Source organism: Prionailurus viverrinus, chromosome A2 (assembly GCF_022837055.1).
Source record: "Prionailurus viverrinus isolate Anna chromosome A2, UM_Priviv_1.0, whole genome shotgun sequence".
Classification (NCBI taxonomy): domain Eukaryota; kingdom Metazoa; phylum Chordata; class Mammalia; order Carnivora; family Felidae; genus Prionailurus; species Prionailurus viverrinus.
Genome location: NC_062562.1, coordinates 133619682 through 133644681, shown reverse-complemented (window position 1 = coordinate 133644681; position 25000 = coordinate 133619682). Strand labels below are relative to the sequence as shown.

At 36.4% G+C, this 25000-nt stretch overlaps 1 protein-coding gene across 1 annotated transcript in view; it reads right to left on the bottom strand.

The window, feature by feature from the left end:
- FOXP2 (forkhead box P2) overlaps window positions 1–25000 on the bottom strand; it is a 565342-nt gene that overhangs the window by 5471 nt on the left and 534871 nt on the right. Inside the window, exons 19-20 of the mRNA XM_047845413.1 lie at window positions 24405–24474; window positions 23466–23629 (exon numbers count right to left, since the gene is read on the bottom strand). Coding sequence (XP_047701369.1) covers window positions 23466–23629; window positions 24405–24474 — 234 coding nt within the window. The remainder of the gene's footprint in view (window positions 1–23465; window positions 23630–24404; window positions 24475–25000) is intronic.

Here is a 25000-nt window from a genome sequence, read left to right as displayed (position 1 = left end):
TATCATGGGTATCCAATTCATTTGGGTTTACTTTTCCGGGTTGGATTTTAACTGAATAAGGAACCTGTGGGAAAGTCTCAAGTTCTGGATAAAGAGGAATATCAAACAGGATGCATTTTTAAAACACACACACATAGAGATAATTTTTTAAACACGATAGCTATGAAGGTATGTTTTATTGCATTTTTGAAGAATTTTACTATGCAAGGGCTAGTTATTTCATTACATCACTGCCTTGAACAAAAATCTGTCTGAAGTGAGACAAGAGGATGAGACAGGATTAAGCCAAAAACTCTCAGCCATTCTCAACAGGTAGGACTCACCTGACCCTTGAACAACGGCATTTCTGAATAATAACCTTTATTCCAGATGCCAAATATCATCCTTAAACATCATTCATGCTCAGCTGGCTACTCCAAATCACTTTATATGCTGACTTAGTCTATGTGCCCTCTTCAAACCTCTGTGTGTACACAGAACCCCAAATTCCATCCTGCTCTGTGTTTTACCCACGCACATCCTGTCTACTCTTTACAGATCAATTTTTATCTACTTCTAAAGACTTTGTTTGACTTGACCAGTGTGCACTGATCTCCCACTTAGCCCCTCCAAAGCATTTTTTTTTGGTTGATCATTCTAATGCTCGAACCTGCAGAACCTTTGAATCTTAAAACTGTACCATAATTTTATTCAACGCTCCTATTGCACAGAGTGGGAGTCACTTTCCAAGTGTTACAGGTACAGGTAAAGCCAGGACTAGTATACATGCTGGCCTCTGCAATGTTTCTTGGAATCTTGTTATTCCTGCTATCCCATGTTGCCTTCATCAAGTGCACTGAACTTAATTCTTTCTAGTGGTGGTGGTACCAAGTCTTGCCAACTAGGCTATGAACTTCACAGATCAGGAGAGCAATGGATATAGCAAGCACCTAGTAAATATGTGTTGATTGGATAAATGATGTGCCATCAAGTCACTCAGAGTTTCATTTGCACTAATTCTAGAGATTTTCTTAATGTTTATTATTGAGAGAGAGAGAGAGAGAGAGAGAGCAAGTAGGGGAGGGGAGAGAAAGAGGGAGACAGAGGATCTGAAGCAGGCCACCCAGGTGCCCCTCATTTGCACTAATTCTAAAAAAAATTCAGGGTGCCTGGCTGGCTCAGTTTGTAGAGCATGCAACTCTTGATCTCAGGGTCATGAGTTCAAGCCCCATGTGGGGCATGAAGCCTACTTTAAAGAGAGAGAGAGGGAAAGTTTCTCTCTGGAACTAAGTATACTTAGAATCCTTACCATCCAGAAGTAGTTCACAAACAAGGTATGAGACCTGGGAAAGATGTAAATAAAATTTTCCCTTAAGGCTACAGTATTAGACTGCTAACTTACTAAAAATAAACTAAAACCAAAGCTAATAATTATTAATACTCAATTTTTAAAGTATTTATTGCTACCAGCACAATATCTAAGAAAGAAATAAAAAAGTAACAAGAGAGATTAAGCATCTCAGAGAATAAGATTGTTTGAAAGTTATAGGACCTATGCCTGTAGGTGGGGGGAATCTTTTTCAATAAAAATAAAATTCCACCATGATTATCCCCATTCATATTATATTTCACATTTTTGGATCTCCATGCTTCCATGCTTCATATGACACCTGAAGGGAAATTGAACACAAGGAAACCACATGCCTTTGGTGGGTTGTAGGACAAATAAGGCATTAATCTCTTCTGTGGCCATTTAGCAACATCTTTCCCTTTTTGTCTCCATTGCAGATATTTTCTTTTTAGGAAAAAATGTGGATATTTCTATACTGTTTCTTTTTTTTGTTTGTTTGTTTACTGTTTGTTCATTTATTTTGAGAGAGGGGAGCCTGACGTGGGCCTTGATCCCATGACTGTGAGATTATGACCTGAGCTGAAATCAAGAGTGGGGTGCTTAACCGAATGAGATACCCTAGGTGCCCCCTGTAGTGTTCATTTTTTTAAGGTACCCTGTGTTAACACCACTGTAAGATCATTAATTTTTCTTGCAAAAATACTCCCCTCCACCGTAGAAACATTTCTGACAATTCAAATAAAATAAAGGAATGCTTTTAAAGAAACACCCTCTCTGTTCAGTGCTCACCAATTCTGCCTTCTGTATCCTCTTCTCCAGTGAAAATATTTTATAGGTTCTAATTACTAGGGTGTAATTTAAAATAGTAAATTATATGTACTTGGTATTTTGATTAACTTATAAGTATAGTATAAAGTAACACTGAGTAATTTAGGCACCTCATTTATAACCTTTGGTCATGTAGCAGTGGTTAAGTGGTTAATGATATAGTGGGCTTTAAGGATAAAATGTTTGGGTTTGAATCCTGGCTTCCTTACGTCCTAGCTGTGTGACTGGGAAGTTACTCTATATGTCCTTTTCTTTACTCATAAAGGAGGAGTAATAAAGTACCCACTTTATACAGTTGTTAGGAGGATTAAGTGATTTTTTTTATATATGTGAACCACTTAGAACAGTGCCTGGGTCATAAGTGATCAATGAATGTTAGATACAGTCATGATATAATTACAACCTTAAATACATTTGGGAGAAGATATGTATAAATACATGATCTAATTTTAAACACTGTATGAGTTTAATTAGCTCTAAAAATATTTTAGCCCTTCTCCCAATGTGAGATTTTTATTACTATATCAGAAAAGTCATAAAAGAATGATATATGTCCCCCACATATCAGATGCCAGGCATTAGGGTGATTAAAGTAATCCTAGTAACAGCTGCGCTTCCTTAAAAGTACATTTGAGGTAATAAAGTCAATGGAACAAAATAACATGACATATTAATATAATTATTCCAAAGAATTATTTACTAATAATTTCCTGAACACAGAAACACTAAACCAGAAGCCCAGGTCATATCTTGGATCATTTTTAGATCAACGGAGGAAAGCAAATTTCAGAGTAGAAGGGCCATCATTGAAAAGCCCTGTACACCGACCTCCTACACTTACTCTCCTCCATCATCCATCCCAGGGCTCATCAGTAGCTTGCCATTAAAATCATTAACATGTGTGCATTGAATGGTCCAGGCTTGCCTCGCATTTGCTGTGCACATTAGGGCTTATGGAGTCTGATAGTGTATATTTAGCTGAAGAAACCTTACATAGGTTAACTCAAAGTTGACTCAAAAGTGGACATTTTCAGAGATATAGCAATAAACATACGCTTGTTGGGGAATTTTTTTTTCTGCCAAAAATTCCTTTGTGCTGTGTTTTGAGCCACGTCCCCTGTGTCTGTGATGATGTAAAGAACATCAATCTCACTCTGACAGAGCCAATAACATGTAACTATTATCTTTTAGTGCCAATAATTAATTTAACAAAAGTGTATGGAGTACTTTCCATATATAAGGCACTGTGGGGGCTTTAAATAGCGATCAAAGAATTTGCAGTCTAATATGGAAGAAATATGTACCCAGATAACTACAAGATTGCCCTCCATAAGTGTACTAAGAGAAGGAGCGATTGAGACAGGAGGAGTTCACAGCTGGGAAAGATGATTTGCCTCTAAGAAGACCTGCAATGTATGTATACTCTTAATGGCATTCTTTTAAGACAATAAAGTAAGAGAAAGTTCAAATGGACAAAAGAGAGAAATCCTTGACTATCCTGATGATAGTTCTTTCTGGGTTTGAGGATGGTTTCGATATTCATTGTGCCATGTTTTCCTTTCACTGATTTGAAATTTATGTGCTGCTTCCTTCAGGGATGGCTTGAGGTATCGTACAGATTAAACTGCAGTCCTTAACAGAGTCTTTAATAATAAGTAAAGTAGAAGCTACTTCAAACAAATAAAATCAGTTGTTTCCAGGAACAAAATAGATGATATGCATTTGAAACATCAAAATATTAGCTTTTTTTTTTAACTTATGGACATAATGAAAGAAAAAATAAAACCGGTGGAGTCACTGATTTTTTTACTGTCTGAAAACTTGAATAGGGATAATAAAGAGACGCATTTTTAACATATTTTAAGGCAGGAGTCTATGAAGTCTGGATTGGATGATTTTGCCAGCCACTTATTTAGTTATTGGGCACCTAACACAAGCCAGGCATCTGTATTACTACAGACGTAAGAGTACAAACCTTTGGCACAGGAGGACACAGAAAGAAGGTAATCATGTTTCATAGTCACTGTAGTCGTTCTTAACCTGATAAATACGGCATATTTCTTTAGGTGGATTTGGAAACAAGTTCATCTTTGATTTTAAAGCAAATGATCCATTTGGTAAATAGTGGATATTCTTTCAAGCAAGAATCCACAAATTCATTGCTTATGGCTTAAAAACTTTTCTTTCCATGAAATAGATTTTTCTTAAAAAGTTTTTTTTTTTTTATTTTTTGAGAGAGAATGAGTGGGGGAAGGGAAGAGAGAGAGGGAGGGAGATAATACCCAGCAGGCTCTGCTCTGTCAGTGCTGTCAGTGCCAAGCCCAACACTGGGCTCGACTAAGCCACCCAGGCGCCCCAAATAGATTTTTTAAATGTTTATTTATTTTTGAGAGAGAGAGACAGAGTGTCAGTGGGGGAGGGGCAGAGAGAGAGGGAGGCACAGAATCCAAAGCAGGCTGCAGGCTCTGAGCTGTCAGCAGAGTCGGACTCAGGACTCAAACCCACGAACTACAAGATCATGACCTGAGCCAGTCATACGCCAGTCACCCAGGTGCCCCCAAATAGAAGATTTCGAATTCAGCTATTCTGTGTAGTCCACTGCCTCTGATTTTCTACAGAAATGCAGTGGTTTATATTTCCAGTTTAAAGAAGATAAACCCACCTCCTAATTTAATATAACTTGCATTTGGGAGAACTAGAATGCTATTTGGAATTTCTCTGGATAAAGGGAGAGCAAGTATTTAGTGACAGAGACGTAAAGTGTGCTATTACTCTCTGACAGAGAGGTACAAAGTCAGTAAATGAAAAGGAAGTGCTTCTAGATGGATAAAAGTTACTTCTTGTTAAAAGTGAAAAGAATTCAACAGACATTATGTGCAAACCACTGGGCTAGGGGCTGGTATGAACAATAGTTCCTGTTTTCATAGTTTCCAATGTAATAGGAGGTACGATGTATACAAAAGTAACTCTGATACCAGGCAGAATGTGATCAGTACCACAGTTGACAAAGTGTTAGGAAAGAGGGGAGGTAAATTCTGGCAATGCAATCAGTGAGTACTTTATGAAAGAGGGAGGTGTCACTTCAGGCAGGCTTTGAAATATGTGAAAATGTTCATAATGCAGAAACGAGGGAAAGGACCTTCTGAGTGGAAATGGGGAAAATGGATAATCTTAAATGTGTTGTGGGAAACCTGAGAGTGTGCAGAGGCCATGGAGAAAGGAGGGTTAGTAATAAAGAAATATGTTAGAAAGCAGAGCAAGGTCAGATGGTGAAGGGCCCTTGAGTTGCATTTTATGGAGTTTAAAATTTATTCTCTGCCAGCTGAAGGGCTATTGATGGTTTCTGAGCCCGGCAGCGAAAAGATAGAAGAGTTTTGGAGGATTAACTTGCAAAGCTTACACTGAGTGTAGGACACTGGAGGGAGGATTCCCAGTTAGGAGACCACTAAAACAGTGTAACAGGTAATGGGATGGTTAGGACTAAGGTGGAGGGATTAGGAACAGTGGAGAGCAGTGAAAATTTTAGGCTATAGGCCACGGAGTAAAACGGTTTTGCATCCATTGATCCTAAATTTATATGTATGTGAAATAGTTCCCTCATATGCTCTACCACGGAGCTAGAAGGACCTACATCTATGTCCAAAATTCTAAGTGGTTGGGGCACCTGGGTGGCTCAATCAGTTAAGTATCTGACTTTGGCTCAGGTCATGATCTCATGGTTCGTGAGTTCGAGCCCTACATCGGGTTCTGCCCTGTCAGTGTGGAGCCTGTTTGGAATTCTCTCTCCCCAATCTCTCTCTGCCCCTCCCCAGCATGTGTGCATGCTCTATCTCAAGTTTAAAAGAAGATTCTAGAAGTTAAAAGAGGAGATGACTTTCCATAACTCATATACAATTTTGATGAATCTTTATATTTTCTGTTTTAATTGCTCAAGGAAGAGAAGTAGATCCCAGAAAGTGGGAGATATTAGAAACTGGAAGATGAGAAGATATTGAAAATGAATCTCTATAGTCTTCTTTGTGATTGAGAGAGCAGTCAGTAGCAGAAATGATCACAAAAACTCATAAAGGCTATTGACACTCGATATTTAGATATTTTATATATTTTTAATCCTTACTTTGTGTTCTTATGTCACTTTATATATTTTTTAATGTTTGCTTGTTTGTTTATTTATTTAGAGATAAAGAGAGCACAAGTGGGAGAAGGACAAAAAGAGAAAGACACAGAACGTGAAGCAGGCTCCAGGCTCTGAGCTGTCAATGCAGAGCCTGACATGGGGCTCGAATTCATGAACCGTGAGATCATAACCAGAGCCAAAGTTGCATGCTTAACAGACTAAGCCAACCAGACACCCCTTCTTATGTTATTTTAAAGACTTAATAAAAAAAACTGCTTCACAGTGAAGGAAACAATCAACAAAACTAAAAGGCAATCTTTGGAATGGGAGAAGATATTTGCAAATAACATATCTGATAAAAGGTTAGTATCCAAAATATATAAAGAACTTACAAACCCTCAACACCCAAAAAATGAATAACCCAATTTAAAAATGGGCAGAAGACATGAATAGACATTTTTCCAAAGAAGACATCCAGATAACCAAGAGACACATGAAAAGATGCTCAACATCACTGATCATCAGGGAAATACAAATCAAAACTACAATGAGATATCACCCTCACACCTATCAGAATGGCTAAAATTAAAAACACAAGAAAAAAACAGGTGTTTGCGAAGATGTGGAGAAAAGGGAACCCTCTTGCTGTCTTGGTGGGAGAGCAAACTGGTGTGGCCATTCTCAAAAATAGTATGGAGGTTCCTCAAAAAGTTAAAAATAGAACTATCCTAAGATTCAGCAATTGCACTACTAGGTATTTACCCAAAGGACACAAAAATACAGATTTGAAAGGATACATGCACCCCAATGTTTATAGCAGCATTATCAACAATAGCCAAATTATGGAAACAGCCCAAGTATGCATCAACTGGTGAATGGATAAAGAAGAAGTGGTATATACGTACAGTGGAATATCACTCAGCCATCAAAAAGAATGAAATCTTGCCATTTGCAAGGACATGGATGGAACTAGAGAGAATTATGCTAAGTGAAGTAAGTCAGTCAAAGACAAATACCATATGATTTAATTTGTATGTGGAATTTAAGAACCAAATGACCGGGGGGGGGGGGGCGGGGAAGACAAACCAAGAAACCAAGACTCTTAACTACAGAGAACAAACAGGGTTACCAGAGGGCAAGTGGGTGGGGGGAAGGGTGAAATAGGGGTTGGGGATTAAGGAGGACACTTGTGATCAGTACCGGGAATTGTATGGAAGTGCTGAATCACTATACACCTGAGACTAATATTACACTGTATGTTAACTAATTTGAATTTAAACAAAACTTTAAAAACGTATTTTAAAACTGAATAGCGAAGGAAAAGTGCATAAAGTGTGGTGACTTTCTCAAGTCCAAAAACTCTACTATTTCTAGAGATGAGTAACAAAAAAAGAAAAGAGGTAAGCCTTTTTAAAAGTAGGTAACAGGGGCGCCTGGGTGGCGCAGTCGGTTAAGCGTCCGACTTCAGCCAGGTCACGATCTCGCGGTGCGTGAGTTCGAGCCCCGCATCGGGCTCTGGGCTGATGGCTCGGAGCCTGGAGCCTGTTTCTGATTCTGTGTCTCCCTCTCTCTCTGCCTCTCCCCCGTTCATGCTCTGTCTCTCTCTGTCCCAAAAATAAATAAACGTTGAAAAAAAAAAAAATTAAAAAAAAAAGTAGGTAACATATACCCATGAGGGTCTTGTTAAGAAACTCCAAATAATTGGTGATTTTTAAAAATGCCCCCACCCTATCATCAGCTTGGAGGCTAATGAACTCTAAGATAGGGCTCCCTCTGTCCAATCCCATCCCACAGGCATTCTCCTCTAGGCTTGTTGCCACACCAAGGCAAAGGAATTATTGCCCGTTCCCTGAATGATAGTCACCTTTGCTTGTAATCTTTAAATCCTTTGCACCTATCTTCTCTTACCTCATCTCTGCTTAATATTAGGTTGAGAAATTTGATTGGTATTTTTGTAAGCAAAATCCATCAAATAGAAATAATTTCATAAAGTTCACCCTAAAAATTTACTTCATGTGAAGCCTAACTCAAAGCTAGAGCTCCCACAAAGCCTTTTCTGATTCTCTGTGTGCCTCCCCTTAGTTCTTTGAATTTACAATCAGGCTGGTAACTGTCTTCATTCTTTTACTTGGTCTCTCTTACTATCTATGCAGATATCCATTGCTCTACCAGAGTTTTACCTCTTTGTAGGTATAGACCATCTGCCACTTTCCAGCACAGTGCGTTGCATATAATAATTACTCATTAAATGTTCATTCAATCAAATGAATGAAACTTATTTCTGTGATGTTCAACCTGCCAAACCTCTAGTAGAAGGAAATGCCAAGTAGCAGTTGATTTTTACACTCCAGTTTCTCTCTCACTTTTACAGACCACTCTCAATAATAGTATATACCAAAACACAGAGGCCTAGCTACATTAATAGACTGATTCATTGCCTAAAGGAATGTGTTGGTTCTTTGGTTATGAAATTTATAAGCACTCAAGGCACCATGAAAGGCAGAAGAAATGTTAATTTTTGCCCATATCCTAAAGCAAAGAGTCAAATTATAATGGGGGGGGGTTATCTTTCCAGATTGTGGTCACATAATATATTCCTTAGAGGAATATAAATTGTCTTCATTTTCTTCTTATTCAAGACTAAGTAAAAGATCCGATACACTCGTCCTAGTTTTGTTTGTTTGTTTGTTTTTATTTTTTTTTAATTTTTTTTTCAACGTTTATTTATTTTTTTTGGGACAGAGAGAGACAGAGCATGAACGGGGGAGGGGCAGAGAGAGAGGGAGACACAGAATCGGAAACAGGCTCCAGGCTCTGAGCCATCAGCCCAGAGCCCGACGCGGGGCTCGAACTCACGGACCGCGAGATCGTGACCTGGCTGAAGTCGGACGCTTAACCGACTGCGCCACCCAGGCGCCCTGTTTGTTTTTAAGATTAAGAAAGTACTATGAATAAAGTTCTCTTTAACTGAGATGTTCCAAATATATTTAAGTCAATAGACGTTAGATTTTAGAATCACAACAGTGTGTCCTTATTTAACAGTTTAACTTTAACAATTAAAATATTTATATGTCATTTTTTATGAGAAACTCAGTGGCACAATGTAATTTTGTTTGAGGCTTTCAGAAATACAATATTTACTAACACCATGAAGCTAATGATAAAATTTTAAGTCTCTCTCTTTTTTTCATTTTTTAGGACTAGACATATGGTAGTATTTGATAAATTGTTGGTCCTTCAATCAAGAAATTACGAATTTTCAAGGTTGATCTAAAACCAGGTTAATTGATCATGTAAAGAATGTGCTAGTTATTTATTGACAGCATGTATCATTATTTTCTATGTATATTTTTTAGTTTGTTTGTTTATTTATTTATTTATTTATTTATTTATTTATTTATTTATTTAATTCTCAAGTTAGTTAACATATAATATAGTCTTGACTTCAGAAGTAGAACCCAGTGATTCATCACTTACATATAACACCCAGTGTCCATCCTAAGGGGACACTTGTTGGGAAAATTTTAAGTCTTAAGTATTATGGTATATGCACAAATGCTTTGTAAAAATTACAATTAATAGCTCATATCTACAATATGGGTGATTTTAGGAAATGTACAGTTACTTTTATCACACATTTGTAAGTCAGAACTAAATGTAATGCTAGATTAAAATTGTTTTTGTGTTTTAATGATTAGGAGATATCTTTGTACCTTTTCTTTAGATAATCCTAGTTATTTCAGAAAAATTATAATATATTTCATACAGTGTACCTACTTAAAAGAATAATAAATATTTTATATGAAGAGGTATAATACATCTTTTAAAAATCCAGGGGCGCCTGGGTGGCGCAGTCGGTTAAGCGTCCGACTTCAGCCAGGTCACGATCTCGCGGTCCGTGAGTTCGAGCCCCGCGTCGGGCTCTGGGCTGATGGCTCGGAGCCTGGAGCCTGTTTCCGATTCTGTGTCTCCCTCTCTCTCTGCCCCTCCCCTGTTCATGCTCTGTCTCTCTCTGTCCCAAAAATAAATAAACGTTAAAAAAAAATTAAAAAAAAATCCAGTAAGAATATTTTTAACCTTTCCCCTGTCGTAGCACACCTGAAGGATAAAACATGCTTCTCTCAGTAACTTTGAATCATTACTACAAAAAAATGTTACTCCTGGGAGAATACTCAAAAAACTATTCTCAGAAATAGTGTTAGGGCCCTAATGCTTCAATTCTACTGTGGATATTGATTATATTTGACCCAATAGAGCAATATTTATCCAGTAAAATTAACATATTTACAGTACTTTGAGAAACATACTGTATATCTTGAAATATGTGTAGTCCTTAAACCATGCATTACTTCTATTTAATTTATTTAGTTTGGATACCTTTAACTTGCATGGTATATACACTGGTTAACTTCAACAGAAAATATTTATAGTCATACAAATTCTTTACCTCTTCTTTTTATCAGTATGTCCTAATTGTTGATTAACAACATTAAAAAATATCAGAGTATAATGAGTATTGCTATGGGCTAATATGCTGTCCATTGGTTTGTATAGGTTTTCACTATTTCACCAAAAAAATCAAAATTTTTCTTTTCTTTTTTCTTTTCTTTTCTCTTCCCTTCTTCTTCTTCCTCTTCTTCTTCGAGAGAGAGAGAAAGAGAGAGAGAGAGAGGGAGAGCACGCAGCACAAGCTAGCAGGGGAAGGGGCAGAGGGAGTGGGAGAGAGAGAATCTTAGGCAGGCTCCATGCCCAGTGCAGAGCCTGATACGGGGCTCAAGCTCAGAACGGTAAGATCACGACCTGAGCCAAAATCAAGAGCTGGACGCTCAACCAACCGAGACGCCCAGGTGCCCCCAAATCAAAATTTTTCTAATTAAAAGGAAATACCTAGGGGCGCCTGGGTGGCGCAGTCGGTTAAGCGTCCGACTTCAGCCAGGTCACGATCTCGCGGTCCGTGAGTTCGAGCCCCGCGTCAGGCTCTGGGCTGATGGCTCAGAGCCTGGAGCCTGTTTCCGATTCTGTGTCTCCCTCTCTCTCTGCCCCTCCCCCATTCATGCTCTGTCTCTCTCTGTCCCAAAAATAAATAAACGTTGAAAAAAAAATTTAAAATAAAAAAAATAAAAGGAAATACCTGGATAAGATGAGGTTTTCTTTTAGCTATTTATAATGTCTATATTTAGTTCTTGGCACAGAACTATAGAATGAATAATGATAACTACTAGTATGTAAGCATTATAAAAAAATCAAATTATAAGATTAGCACTTTATTTGTTTTTGTTTTTGTTTTCATTTTTAATATATGAAATTTATTGTCAAATTGGTTTCCATACAACACCCAGTGCTTAAGATTAGCACTTTAACTATCAATTTTATATATGCTTGAAAAAAATTTGATTCAATTAGTTCAAATTTGCTAATTGTGCAATCTTTATGCTTACTACATAAATATCATTGCTTTAACGATGTACAATGAATTCTAAAATATAAGCACAGGATCCTTTATTAAGACACAAAGATTTAGCTTAATGACACTCAATTTTTAGTTTTGTTTGTTACTTTTGAGTAGCTAACTTCTATCAGCTGGTATCTTAGAAGATTCAATCACATCAAATAATTTTTTAAAAGTCTTTTTTTCCCCGAAAGAAGAAGTTTTAGAGGAAAACTAGTGAGATAATTGATGTACATTTAGAAAGCATATGAAAAATGGAGATTGTGGAAATTCAATTTTACTCATTTCCTTCTAGTATAAATACAAGGAAATGATATAATTATATTTGGAATTTAAGGGTAGATTTATAAAATTTGCAAGTTTAGTTATCTCCATTTGTATAAAGTCAGGTTGAAATGAGAAACAATTCCTGTTTCTTAAACACTTGTAACTTTTAGAGTAATATTTTGTTTAGGAAGTATTTTAGTTTAACATATCAAAGAAATAAGGTAATGAATGAAACTAAAGTTTTAAAAGGAAAAGTTTGATTTTAAAAGAAAAAAATTTCTGTTGTACTTTTATTGATTTACTTTGAGAGGGAGAGAAAGTGGGGTAGGGGCACAGGGAGAGAGGCAAGAGAGAGAATCCCAAGAAGGCTCTGCACTGTCAGCTCACAGCCCCGATGTGGGGCTTGAACCCACAAACCATGAGATCATGACCTGAGCCGAAATCAAGAGTTGGACATTTAACCGACTGAGCCACCCAGGTGCTCTTCATATTATTTTTTTTAAATGAGAGATGATCTTAGCCTAATGTGAGTAATTAAACAACTAAAGTTACCTACACTGACATTGAGAAACTATTTGCTTAATTTTACTTAAGATTTTATTCTTTTGATATAATAATCCTCCTTCTGCCAAAATGCAGATTTTATTTCCTAAATTAAACACACAGCAGAGAAATAATTCTCTGTTTTACAAAAGTCAATAAGAAGGCCATATATTAAAGCCACTAGACATGAAAAATTAGCTATAGATTTATTAAAGAAATTACAAAACAGATACTAGTATAGTTAAATTTTTTCCAGTTTATTATTTTTCAAGATTTTCTCTTCTGTAAATTAAAATAACATTTACCACAAAATTTTTACTGTTGTCTGAATTATCTTTGTTTTGATTTGAATGAGTCTGCACATAGCTACCATTAGAACAGTACTTGGAACTACTACTCCAGTTATTACCCCATTTCAAAAGATAAAAATTCTGCTTATCTCTTGATGAAAATAAAAATATTCCTCCTCCCAGAAATGTGCAACCAGGAAGAGCAAGACAGAACAACTGGAGAGAACAAGTGACTCCTCTTTCCATGTATACCTTGTATCACTTGTTTCATTCAGAATATAATTAGAAAATGCCCTGCTAAATTCCCTACACCTTTTTTGCGTTGGCTAAAAATAAACTGACAAATGAATTTTAATTTTTCATCTTAAGGTCAGAATACAACTTTAATCCTAATATAGTTAATAAATCTTATATCTCCTTTAATCTGTCATCTAAAAATCACAGCCATTTATTTGATTGAAAGGAATATTGTTTCCAGATAACTGTAATAAAAATTTCTTTTCTAAGGTACACTGCCAGTCTCAAGGATGGAGTTTATAATTCTATCCTACATCCCAATGGATCTGACCCCAAGATGGAGATCTAAAGTTCCATTTAAAGTCAATAGAAGTTCTAAGAAATATAACAAAAAGGTGGACTAAGGTTAATAAAACATAATTTTATAAATTGTACGCACATATATGTGTATCAAAATTTCTCTAAGATTTCTTGCCCTTACCTTCAGCATTATACTGAAATTTATTCAAATTTATGCAACATTGTTTAAAGGACCTGGATTTTACATGATTTGAAGGCTCGCTCCCAAATGATTTCAGATAGTTTTGCTGCAGTGCTCTTAAAAAAAACATAACAACAAAATTCATTATGATTTATCATTCTATTTGATTTATAAAAGTAATAGATATGACCCAAACAGCTGCAATAAAATGAAAATACAATTGTAATTACTTTGATCATTGATGAGTATGAACAGATTTTGCCCAATCTCAGAACTAAAACTAGTTGCATGTTGAGATATAATTGGTACTATTCAATTTTGTGTCTCATAAATGGAAACCTTCAACCAACATCTAGCTGTGGATCTAGGATCTTTATATTTCTGATCTGTAGGCCAGTGAAATAAAAGAAAATCTAAATTAAATCTTGACACTCAGCCATTAAGGGGGCTTTGCTGCTGCTCCAGAACTCCTTTGAACTATTCATCCAAGAAATGTGTTTGCCTTGTTTCTTGGAATAAGTTTCAATCAAAAATGTCAGGATGAGTATAAAGGTACACAAAATGTATATCCCTGTTCCTAATTCCCTCTTTGATAACTTGGCTTCTGGCTCCTTGAAGACTTTGCCCTCAAAGTCCTATAACTGGGCCCTACAGCTGTGGCTAGCCCCCCCCCCCCCAATGTGGCTCACCCATTTTCTGGACTGTGGTCTATTTCCCTTTGCCACATTGCCTGATGGGATGTTGTCCATCCACTGCTGGCTCTTGATGAAGCTCTCTCCTGGATATCTTTACAGAGATTGCTGTCCGCCGGGATTACATATGGTTCATGTCATTAGGTCTGTCTAATCTGTGAGACTGGCTGCTCTGCTGAAACTATTTCTCTGCTCAAATTAAATTGTAGTGTTGGCTCAGTGTTCAGTTTTCTCCTGAACTACGCTAAGTTATGCTCTATTAGTTCCAAACACACGATTGAAATAGGGAATAAAGCCAATAGTTACCTCTTGTTCTAAATCTAATTCATTATGTCCTTTTTTAACCTGCAAATTAACAAAAGGAATCTTATTTTTAACGTTCATTTATTTTTGAGAGAGAGATGGACAGAGAGATAGAATGAGAGAGAGAGAGAATAGATGAAGGATGGACAGAGAGAGATGGAGAGAGAGTATTCCAAGCTCTGTTCTGACAGCATGGAGCCTGATGTGGGGCTCAACCTCGTGAACTGTGAGATCATGACCTGAGCTGAAGTCAAAAGTCGGAAGCCTAACGGACTGAGCCACCCAGGTGCCCCAGCGAAGGGATCTTATATTTAATGTTGCAAATGCAAATTTTTAAAAAAAAAATTTTTTTTTTCAACGTTTATTTATTTTTGGGACAGAGAGAGACAGAGCATGAACGGGGGAGGGGCAGAGAGAGAGGGAGACACAGAATCGGAAACAGGCTCCAGGCTCCGAGCCATCAGCCCAGAGCCCGACGCGGGGCTCGAACTCCCGGACCGCGAGATCGTGACCTGGCTGAAGTCGGACGCTTAACCGACTGCGCCACCCAGGCGCCCCTAAAATGCAAATTTTTATAGAGTAAGGTAACATTGCATGAGTATACATTGAATGAATACTGTTACTTCTGACTTTTAAATGTTTTGATGATGTTACTCCATTTTTAGTCTTCAAAGATTAAGATAATGTTGAATGAACACAAGAACATTAGTTTCCACTAGTTATATTAAACTATTTGATCATCTGTTGCTTACATGAATTATTTAATTCTATTCTAATGATAGAAACTGCTTACGGAATAGAGAAACCCAGTAAAAAGTTTTATACTGTAGTTTTTGGTGTCAAAATATTCAAGTATATTGTGACACTCATGTTAATGATCAATTTTAGATTCTGATAAACTAGTTAAAATACATATAATTGTAACACATATTAAAATATAATTTTTCATCATGGAAAGTAATTTCACATTAAGTAATATTCTGAAATGATAGCTGACTTCATGTAATAAATACCTTTGGTCATAAAATTCCTATAGTTGCCAACTATACATCCACTTCCCAAACCCCATGTCAAAAGCTGAAGTTAAAACACCATACAGGTATATTAAAATCTTCATTTCACCCTGGTAGTAGAAGTATGAAGAAATTAATACAGCATAGCAATATTCCTTTTCTAACAATGCAGTCAATGACATTTTGACCCTTAGAGAAAGGAAATTTCTAAGGCTCAACCCGTGTTAGTGCAAATGAAGATGTTCCTTCTAACAAGGTATCTTCTTTAGATATGAAATAAAATCAGTAAGCTACAGTACTGTCAGCTAAAAGTTTTCCGACACACTTTGCCTAAATGGTGGGGATTCAAGCCATGGATGTCAGATATCATCTGTATAGTTCTATAAAAATCCTTCAAAACCCTATAGGAACCCACAAATTCCCACAATTGGCACGGTAGGGAGACAACACCTTTTAGCTGAAGGCTCTGTACCTCTGGGAGGATCTTTTTATTAAGAGGAACTAGAATGAGTTGTAAGTGCCACATATGGGGACTGGAATAATGTAAAAAAGAACAGCAGCCACTGAGCCACACTTGTAGCACTTAAAAAAAAAAAAAGATGAGATGATAAAGAGCTGGCATAATCATAAGTTCTGTACAATCACTTTGGAAAGAGATCTCAAAGCTAACTAGCAAAGTTAATGAAAAGTTTAGAGATTAAATAAATATGGAATTAACTCAGAATGAGAATTATGAGGCCCAGAAATGCTAGGACCAAAATATAAATAAATAAACAAACAAATAAATAAATAAATAAATCAACAAAATAAAAATTAAAGGTGACTGAAAAGTTGTGAATTAGAAAATCTGCAAAAACATATGTAAAGCAAAAAAAAAAAAGAGAAAGAAAAAGGAAAAAAAGCTTTTATGTTTAGAGCTTCAAAATGCTCTTTTTTTGTTTTGTTTTTTGTTTTTTTGTTTTTTCAAAATGCCTCTTAATGATCCAAAATATCAGCAAAAATAGCGTGGGCTTAACCAGCATGAAAACAATGAGAGAGAGCATTCTACTTGCTCAACTTGTCAGTCACTTTCAACTGCTTTCCTCTGAAATACAGAGCCACTTTAATTTTAAATGCTTTTGTCCACAGAGAGATCTAAGGTCTGTAGGGATTTTACATAAAATGTCACCAACTAAAGGTGTAGGGTCTGCAAATTCTGCATGTACCTACAAAGTGCAATTTAAATTTTAAGGCAGCCAAGGAGCAGAGAAGGAAGCAAGGCAATATTACATACGCGAATATCTTTATTATGTTCTATGACAAGTCACGATTTATATTTGATTTTCAATACTGTTTTACAAAATGGGAGTCCGGAGGTCCTTTTTAGTGCTCTTTGGTTGCAAAATATAATTGCCAAGAGAGGCTGAAGTTTATCAGTGGAATGATACAACCACTGAGGTTCTCAAGAAGCAGAGGATGCTGTAAAGAGGACTGGGACACGCATTGTATAGAAAGTTCTGGGGCATGTAGAATACGTGTTCAACATGTTAATCAAAAAGATTAATGTGATCCCTATTGCAGTCCTGAAATACTACTATATGACTCCTTTTATGTGATGCCTCAGCCTTTGATTTCATTACTCTAAAGTTTTGGCTTCTAAGGACAACAGATTTATTTTCTAGTCTTATATGAACCATATTAACATTCTGATTCTATATGGAAGATCATTAACTCTCGAACTTCAAATATTTGCTTTAATAAGAGGGAGAAAATAATAATCACCTGCAACTAATGTAGAATATTATTAGCGAGTAGAACTTTGAAATGACACAGAGGCTGAAAGGATTCAGGAATGACATGTAAGAAATGATCTGAAAACTCAACAGTAGGAGACTCTAATAATCAGAAAGGGGAACGACATGACAATGGAAGGCTTTGTGAGTAAAGGCCTCAATACAAAACCAGTCTAGGAAGAACATTGATTTTGATCTCTAGAAACAAAATTTGAAAATACAAAAATAGGAATCTCACTTAACATGTTTCAAAAGAGAAAAAAAAAAAAGCAAAGATGAACCAACTTATTGAGAGCAAGGAGAAACAACTGATTAGTAAAAAAAAAAAAAAAAAGAACCAAGTTGAACTAAATATGGTAGGTATATCAATAAACTTCTCTTTTTGCTTCAGGTTTAGAAGGAGATGGGAAATGGACTGATTCTACCAGTACAAGTTCACCTTCCAGCTCTGCTCCAAATGTTTTCTTATCTTTTCGTTCAGTTATGTTTAACTTGTGGGAGAAGGGAGTAGGTTCAAATTATTTCCGCTTGAACACAGCATCAATCCTCTGTAAGTAGTCTTTTTAAGAGGCAAACATTGATATAAAACAAGTATCTAACTTAATTTTATCCATATTCTGTAGAACTCTGAGAAGTCATGAAGGAGGAAATATTGGCATGAGGTACATAAGGGAAGAGTATTCTAAAATAATAATGATACACAGCTCAGACTTAGGGGAGGCATTCTTATTTCTTTTAATTTTTTTAAATGTTTATTTTTGAGAGACAGAGACAGAGCATAAGCAGGGGAGGGGCAGAGAGAGAGGGAGACAGAGAATCTGAAGCAGGCTCCAGGCTCTAAGATGTCAGGACAGAGCCCGACGTGGGGCTCGAACTCATGAACCGAATTGTAGGATCATGATCTGAGCTGAAGTTGGAAGCTTAACCAACTGAGCCAACCAGGAGCCCCAGGGGAAGTATTCTTTTTTTTTTTTTAATTTTTTTTAACGTTTTATTTATTTTTGAGACAGGGAGAGACAGAGCATGAACAGGGGAGGGTCAGAGAGAGGGAGACACAGAATCTGAAACAGGCTCCAGGCTCTGAGCTGTCAGCAGAGCCCGACGCGGGGCCCGAACTCATGGACCGCGAAATCATGACCTGAGCCAAAGTCGGCCTCTTAACCAACTGAGCCACCCAGGCGCCCTGGGGAAGTATTCTTTACATGTGTTCAGACCATGATGACCCTATAACTCTTTGACAACAGTATAAAATACATATTTTAAAATCTATTTGGCTGAAAAGAGTCAAATCAAGTTTAAAAAAACTTATTATGTAGAATCTATATTATTCTACCTAGCTTTAACCTTTCTTCCTTTTTTCTAAAATCCCCTTGAAAATTCGATCTGATTAATAATGCATTAATTTCAGTACTTTTTTTTCTTTTTTAATTCACCTTCAACAAGATAAATAAAATTTAACAAGATCTGAGAGGACAATCACGAATGAGGTGAAGGGGCCTGCTACTTACTATTCTGATAAATTTGAACAGTTATAAAATACATATAAACTAAATAATTAAAATTCAAAATAAAACTTCACGAACTTTACCAATATTTAGAAAGATCTGTGAGTTCCCTCATAAAGACGAACACTGTATTTAGTCATCTCTTCTTTCTAAAAATCCCTTGTTTTCCCTTTGTCTTCAGGGTTCAGAGAGAATCCTGGATTTCCTCTTGTAGGGATTACATTGTGAAGTCAAACCATTTCACATAAACTCATCTTCCATGTGATTCTTCGTAATAGTCATCACACAGTTACCAAGTGCTTACTTGATATGAGTTAGCATGTCGGAGGCTTCAAATTGTACGATACATCCAAAACATAGTATCTGTCCTTCAGCTGGGGCTATCTGCAAAGTGAGCACGCAGTAGGCTTGTGCACACATTCACACACAGGCTTTGTTAGTACCAGTAAATGGTATGTGGAGCAAGCTCTTCCAAAGTGTGGAGCAAAGTGTGCGTCATGATAGCACCGTTACTCAGGAAAGCTTCCTAGAAAAATAGGACTAGGCTCCTAAGAAAAGGCAGAATTTAGGTTAAGGGGAAAGAGATGAAGAGCCAAAAAAGGGAAAGGCAGAAAGACAAGTAGTGAATGCAAAATGAATGCACTAGTTTGGCAAAAGCCTTCATTCAGGGCATTCTAAGAGTAAAACTTGGAGTGAAGAGAAAGTGTTAAATATGGAACATCAAACTGCAGAATATGGATCACAATTTGACATCTCCTGTTCTCCTAAAATAATTTATAAGAAGCACTAATCTGTAGCTATTCCAATCTTCTAAAACTTCAAAACATCTCTACCAATCCCAGGAGAATACTTCAATATTCTACTATGTTACCATTTGGATTTTGATTATACCATTTTGGAGTTGAATAAAAAGACTAAACAAACAAACAAACAAGCAAACAAAAAAGGCTCAGTTTCTTGAATCAAAGGACACTTAGGCTCTTGGATTCAACAAGTAAAATACTGAACACATCGTCTTCCCTCTTGAGCCTTTCCTCTTACAACTTCCAGTTTTCTTTGTGAGCTTCCAAAGTTGCTATGACTTTTCCTAATTTTCCTCTTTGTCCCCAACATTCAGTGGGTTGTCTTATCTGGTCTTTTTCCTCATAATACTTCTTGTATTGATTCCTTGCTCGCCACTCTGAGGCTTGTACGTAAGTCAGGTACTACCTACCACAAGAATTAATCTTCTGCTCTCAGTCTCTCCCAACTCCAGAATATCCTACCAGGTGTGAGTTTCGTTTAGCACACTTCCAGATTACTCTTCCTAAAGCACAGCTCTGACAGTGTGAAACTCAAGCTCATGACATTAAGAGGCTCCATACAGCCTAAAAAAAAAACACCACAGCTTGATATTTAAGACACTCAATAGTCTACTAACCACCACTTCATACATTCTAAATTCTGTTTTCCTTTTTGTATTCTAAATTCCTGTCAAACCTATTAGTCAATGCTTTCTAGGCATATATCATGAGTTCCTGTTCTGGGTTGGTATTATTCATCTGGATTGTTCATTATCTATAACCTCAAATAACATCTTTTTTTTTTTTCTTTTCTCAAAAATCCCTTATCCTGCTGAGTCTGAGTAACCTTCTCACTACTATAAACTTCTGTGTCATATTGTTTCCTTTTGTGGACTGGCTTACTTCATGAATTATAAGAGGGGGTGAGAGGAAAAGGAAAGGGATGGTCAAGGAAACTAAACACACATTTATGGACTACCTTAAAAATGCATTAAAATGTGAAATATCTTAATATCATATTTACTTTCACTTAGAGTAACAATGAGGTATTACAAGATGTAATATAAGCTAGTAACTGTGTGAGGGACACGGGGAGGAATTATTATCTTCCAGGCACTCATTTCATTTGAAAGAATCCTATGAGGTACGTATTATTATTAGTTACCTCATTTTCAGCTGAGAAAACTGAGGAAAGAAATGACTTCTACTCAGCTATTAGGTGCTAAATCTGGGGTTGGAACACCAACGATATGTCACTAGAGCCCATAAACCAAAAGCAGCAGGCCTTTCTACTTCTCATTCCCAATTGCATCAGTAGAACTACTCCCTTCCAAAATAACAACAAGTACCATGGCTTTATTTCAGGGCACAGAAATATTCAACTTAAATATTCTCTAACAATTCTTTCACTTCTGTTTAATTTACAAAGTACTTGGAAGTGCATTTAATTATATGTAGCCAAATTTTGATTGAGAGAATCAGATAATATTTTTCCTTTGCCCCATAGTGTACATAAAATGCTTAGCATTCTTTAAGTACAAGCATATTCAAACTCTAAAAAGATGAAGATACAGAATGCTGAAGTGACATGCCATCAATAATATTTGACGTCCAATATACAAAAAGTTAATGATAGAAGAAACAGATTCGAAGAATGAATGACAAGTCAATATTTTGCAAGATAATTAAAAAATTGATTGTAATTTATATAAATTAGGAAAAGATCAGATTTGGTCTTCCTCGGATTTTTTTTCCTGAAATCTACTTCCAACAGGAAAGGGAAGCTTTCCTTATACCTCTCTATGGAAAACACACCTAAGTTATTTTTCCACATGCACTAATTCATACTGGCAGAAAGCATACAATAAACTGACTATGAACATTTTAGCTTTATATGCCTATAGTGGCAGTACATCAGGCACTAAATCCATAATTTTTATATATTATTTTATACATCCTATGTTTTTGCTGAAATATTTCACAATTAAATTCAACTAAATAATAAAATGAAGAGTCTGAAATAGCAATTGCCAAAAGAAAAAAATACAACTAACCTAGCAATGCCATAGCTCAGCCCAATGACTATTTCAGGTTATAAAATAAAATGTTTAACAAACTATTGACTGAATCATTAATGTTTATTTCATTATTCTTATCACTGGACGCTCACACTTAAGAAAACACTTCTTTACGTACCCTTCCATATGGTACACGACCACCAGTATCCACTGCATATTAACACAGGGAGTTATATCAGCAGCAGCTTAAACACTTTCATTATGAACGTCTTTCATTTCTCTGAAATAGGTCTTTTTTAAAAAGGGGAAAACAGGATCTAACTCTTGTTTGCTCTTTAAAGTTTTATTGTTTTAGCATTTTATACAGAGAGCGAGCACCAGCATACTCAGGAGAACTGCTGAAAGTAAAAGGCCTCAAGCTACCCACTGCCTGGCTGATAGGATAAAGCAGAGGTATAAAAACTTTTGTCTGATTGCTCACTTTCCTTGTTTTAGAGTATTCCTGCTCTCAAGAGCATATATTCATGTTCTTTCTACTTCGAGTTTTATTACTTCTTTTGTATTATTTAATACATCTAAAGACACTTCCAAAAGACAAATTTTTCCATTTTGAGAGAGTAATGGTTCGGAACCTGATAAAACACATTAATGTTCACAGTGTGTTTTGCGCAAAGGTGATAGGGTAAAAGTGCTAGAAAGCAATTAAGCTCATGATCTTAAAGACATTAATATGTCAAATAGAAGAAGATGTTTAAAAAGTCAACAAAAATAATATCCTAGGAAAGGTCAAATGGATACAGGCGTGTATAAAGACCACATTTCTCATTCGGGTCTTTGACTAGACATTCAATGCAGAGATGGGGGAAAAATATAAAAATGAGAGAAAGTACTAGTCTTACCTCAATAACTTGAAATTTAGAAGTATATGATGTTTAACTCCAGGAAGTATGGACCTAAGTGTTGGCTCATCCTAACAACTGCGTGGTGTATACACTTTATTATTCAGATTATAATTTTTCCCCCGAATGCTAAGTTCTACCAAGGTCAATACTTTTTAGTAAACAAGAAACTGATATGCTTGGCCTACTGAATAAGGCCAGGCATTTTTTAAAGTGTCATACACATTTCTGAAATCCACAAAACATCAATTTTTAATACATCTACTCTCTCAGCTCCATTAAAAAGATGGTAGAGGAAAGATTTTAGAGTAATTAATGATATAGTTAGCTGCTAAATATTAATAGGAATCGTAGTCTTGCATAAAATATAACATATAAACCTTGCCAATACAGACGCACCAGTAATTAAAGTTGAATATGTAATTACACTGATTTATAAGACAGGCAAAAAGTTACACTTTACTAGCTTCTATGTAAACTGTGGCTAACAGTTAAACTTTGCATTTTACGGTTTATAAAAACGGGCAATATCTTGACTACAGTTCATAAATGGTTTAGAGACCTGTAATAGTAGTAAAAATTACGACAACTTATTCCATCATGAATATTTTTATTGCCCCATACAAACCAAACTGTGATAATGACCCATAAGATGTAGACTCATCTTAGACCCTGCTGTACCCCCAAGAGAATGCTCCTAGTGCTAAGAATTTGTAGAGGACTGCTAGTATAATAATTATGGGACATTGGAGAGAATCTAAAAGATGCATTAAGACTGATTTCGATACACTTTTTCGTATCATGAACACGGGGGCAATTGAACTCTACTTAAAACTGTATTTTGTACTCATACGCCATCAGCAACTTCAGAAGACTACTGAATCCTAGAAGTATATGCGTACAGGCCCTTCCCGTCGCGGGGTCTGCTAACCCACTTACATGTGCGGCTGCGGTGAGCAGCCTGGACTGCTGTTCCCATTGCTGTCGATGTGATCCAGGGAGCCATTGAGGTCTTCATGGACGGCCTGCAGCAGGCCACTGGATGCGTTATTGATCAGTCCCGGGTTACTAAGCAAAGGCAAACTGCTCTCTGCCAAGGCAGCCTAGTGAAACGAAGAAGGTGTAATACAACTTTGGAACTGCCCTTTAATTTTTTTTTTTTAACATGTATCTTCTTTTAATGGGTTCAGATCCCAACGAGGAGGTTTTAGGAGCATTTAAATAAAACGCATGGGAAGGATAAAGACTCCCAAGCGGCCACTTGTGGCAGAGATATCAAGCAAATTAAGTGTGATGCGAAAATGTAAACAGAAGCTCACCCAGCAAACTTTTTCACTCATGTTTCAGCCTTCCACATAATGAAATGCTGTATTCCTACATGTCGTGAAAAACCCCAACATATAAGCAGTTGCTCTGCTTTTTAAAAATGACCAGGACTTAGCTCAAAATAAAGAAGTCCTGACATTTGCCTCCTCTGCATAAAAATTATATATTATAATTAAACTTTAAAGTTTTTGCCACAAGCACCATGTTCCCCAACACTATGATGTGAAATCATTTATGACAGCCTGGATAAATATTAATGCATAGCCACATGCATTTGCAAAAGCTTCTATCAATCTAGCATTTGCAGGAAAACCGAGTGTTCCAGATTTTGCCACAGGGTGTCCTTCTTGCTTCTTCACATCAAAAGTAGCTTGAATTAGAACCAGTGTTTTCTACAGTACTAGGTTCTACAACTTACTTGGATGATAAACCAACTCTTAAGAACAATCACAATCCCATCTGAATACAAAGCATGCAAAACAAACAAACAAACAAACAAAGGCAAAACCCTCAAATACAAGGATAATGGAAAAGTGCATTTAATGCTATTACCTGCAAACTGGCATTAAGAGCTGCTCCGTAGCCTAAACTGGTAGGTATATTTTTTACTAAGGTTGGGCTTCTGGAAGAAAACATATAAAGATGATTTCTAAGTCAAAATAGAAAATATGTGGATATCAATAATCCTAGCTAAAAAAGATATGTTCTGGACTGTTGCCTCACACTACCGGTCCAGAGTGAATGTACCAAAGGCCACAGAAACAAGGTGATAGATTTCCGAGATGTAATTCTCTACACATTGTATATCAACTTGGTCCAGGGACATAGAAACTTTAGACTATGATGTACAGTGGGGCGTGACCTTGAGGATCCCCTAACCCAGTGTCTGGCTCTGTGAAGGTGTTGTTTCCAAGAAGAACAACATTCATATAAAATTTAAAAAATGTAAATATACAACACAATTACCAATTTGATGCAATCAGGAAATAATTAATAGTTAATTTCGAGAACACCGTGAATTAACATAACAAATTACCACAGTTAATTAAATGACAACATAATGGATTAACTATTTCTTGAATGTAGAAATTAGCACCTACTTGACTACAGAAATCAAAAGTGAAGGGCCAACAGTAGATAAAATGCAT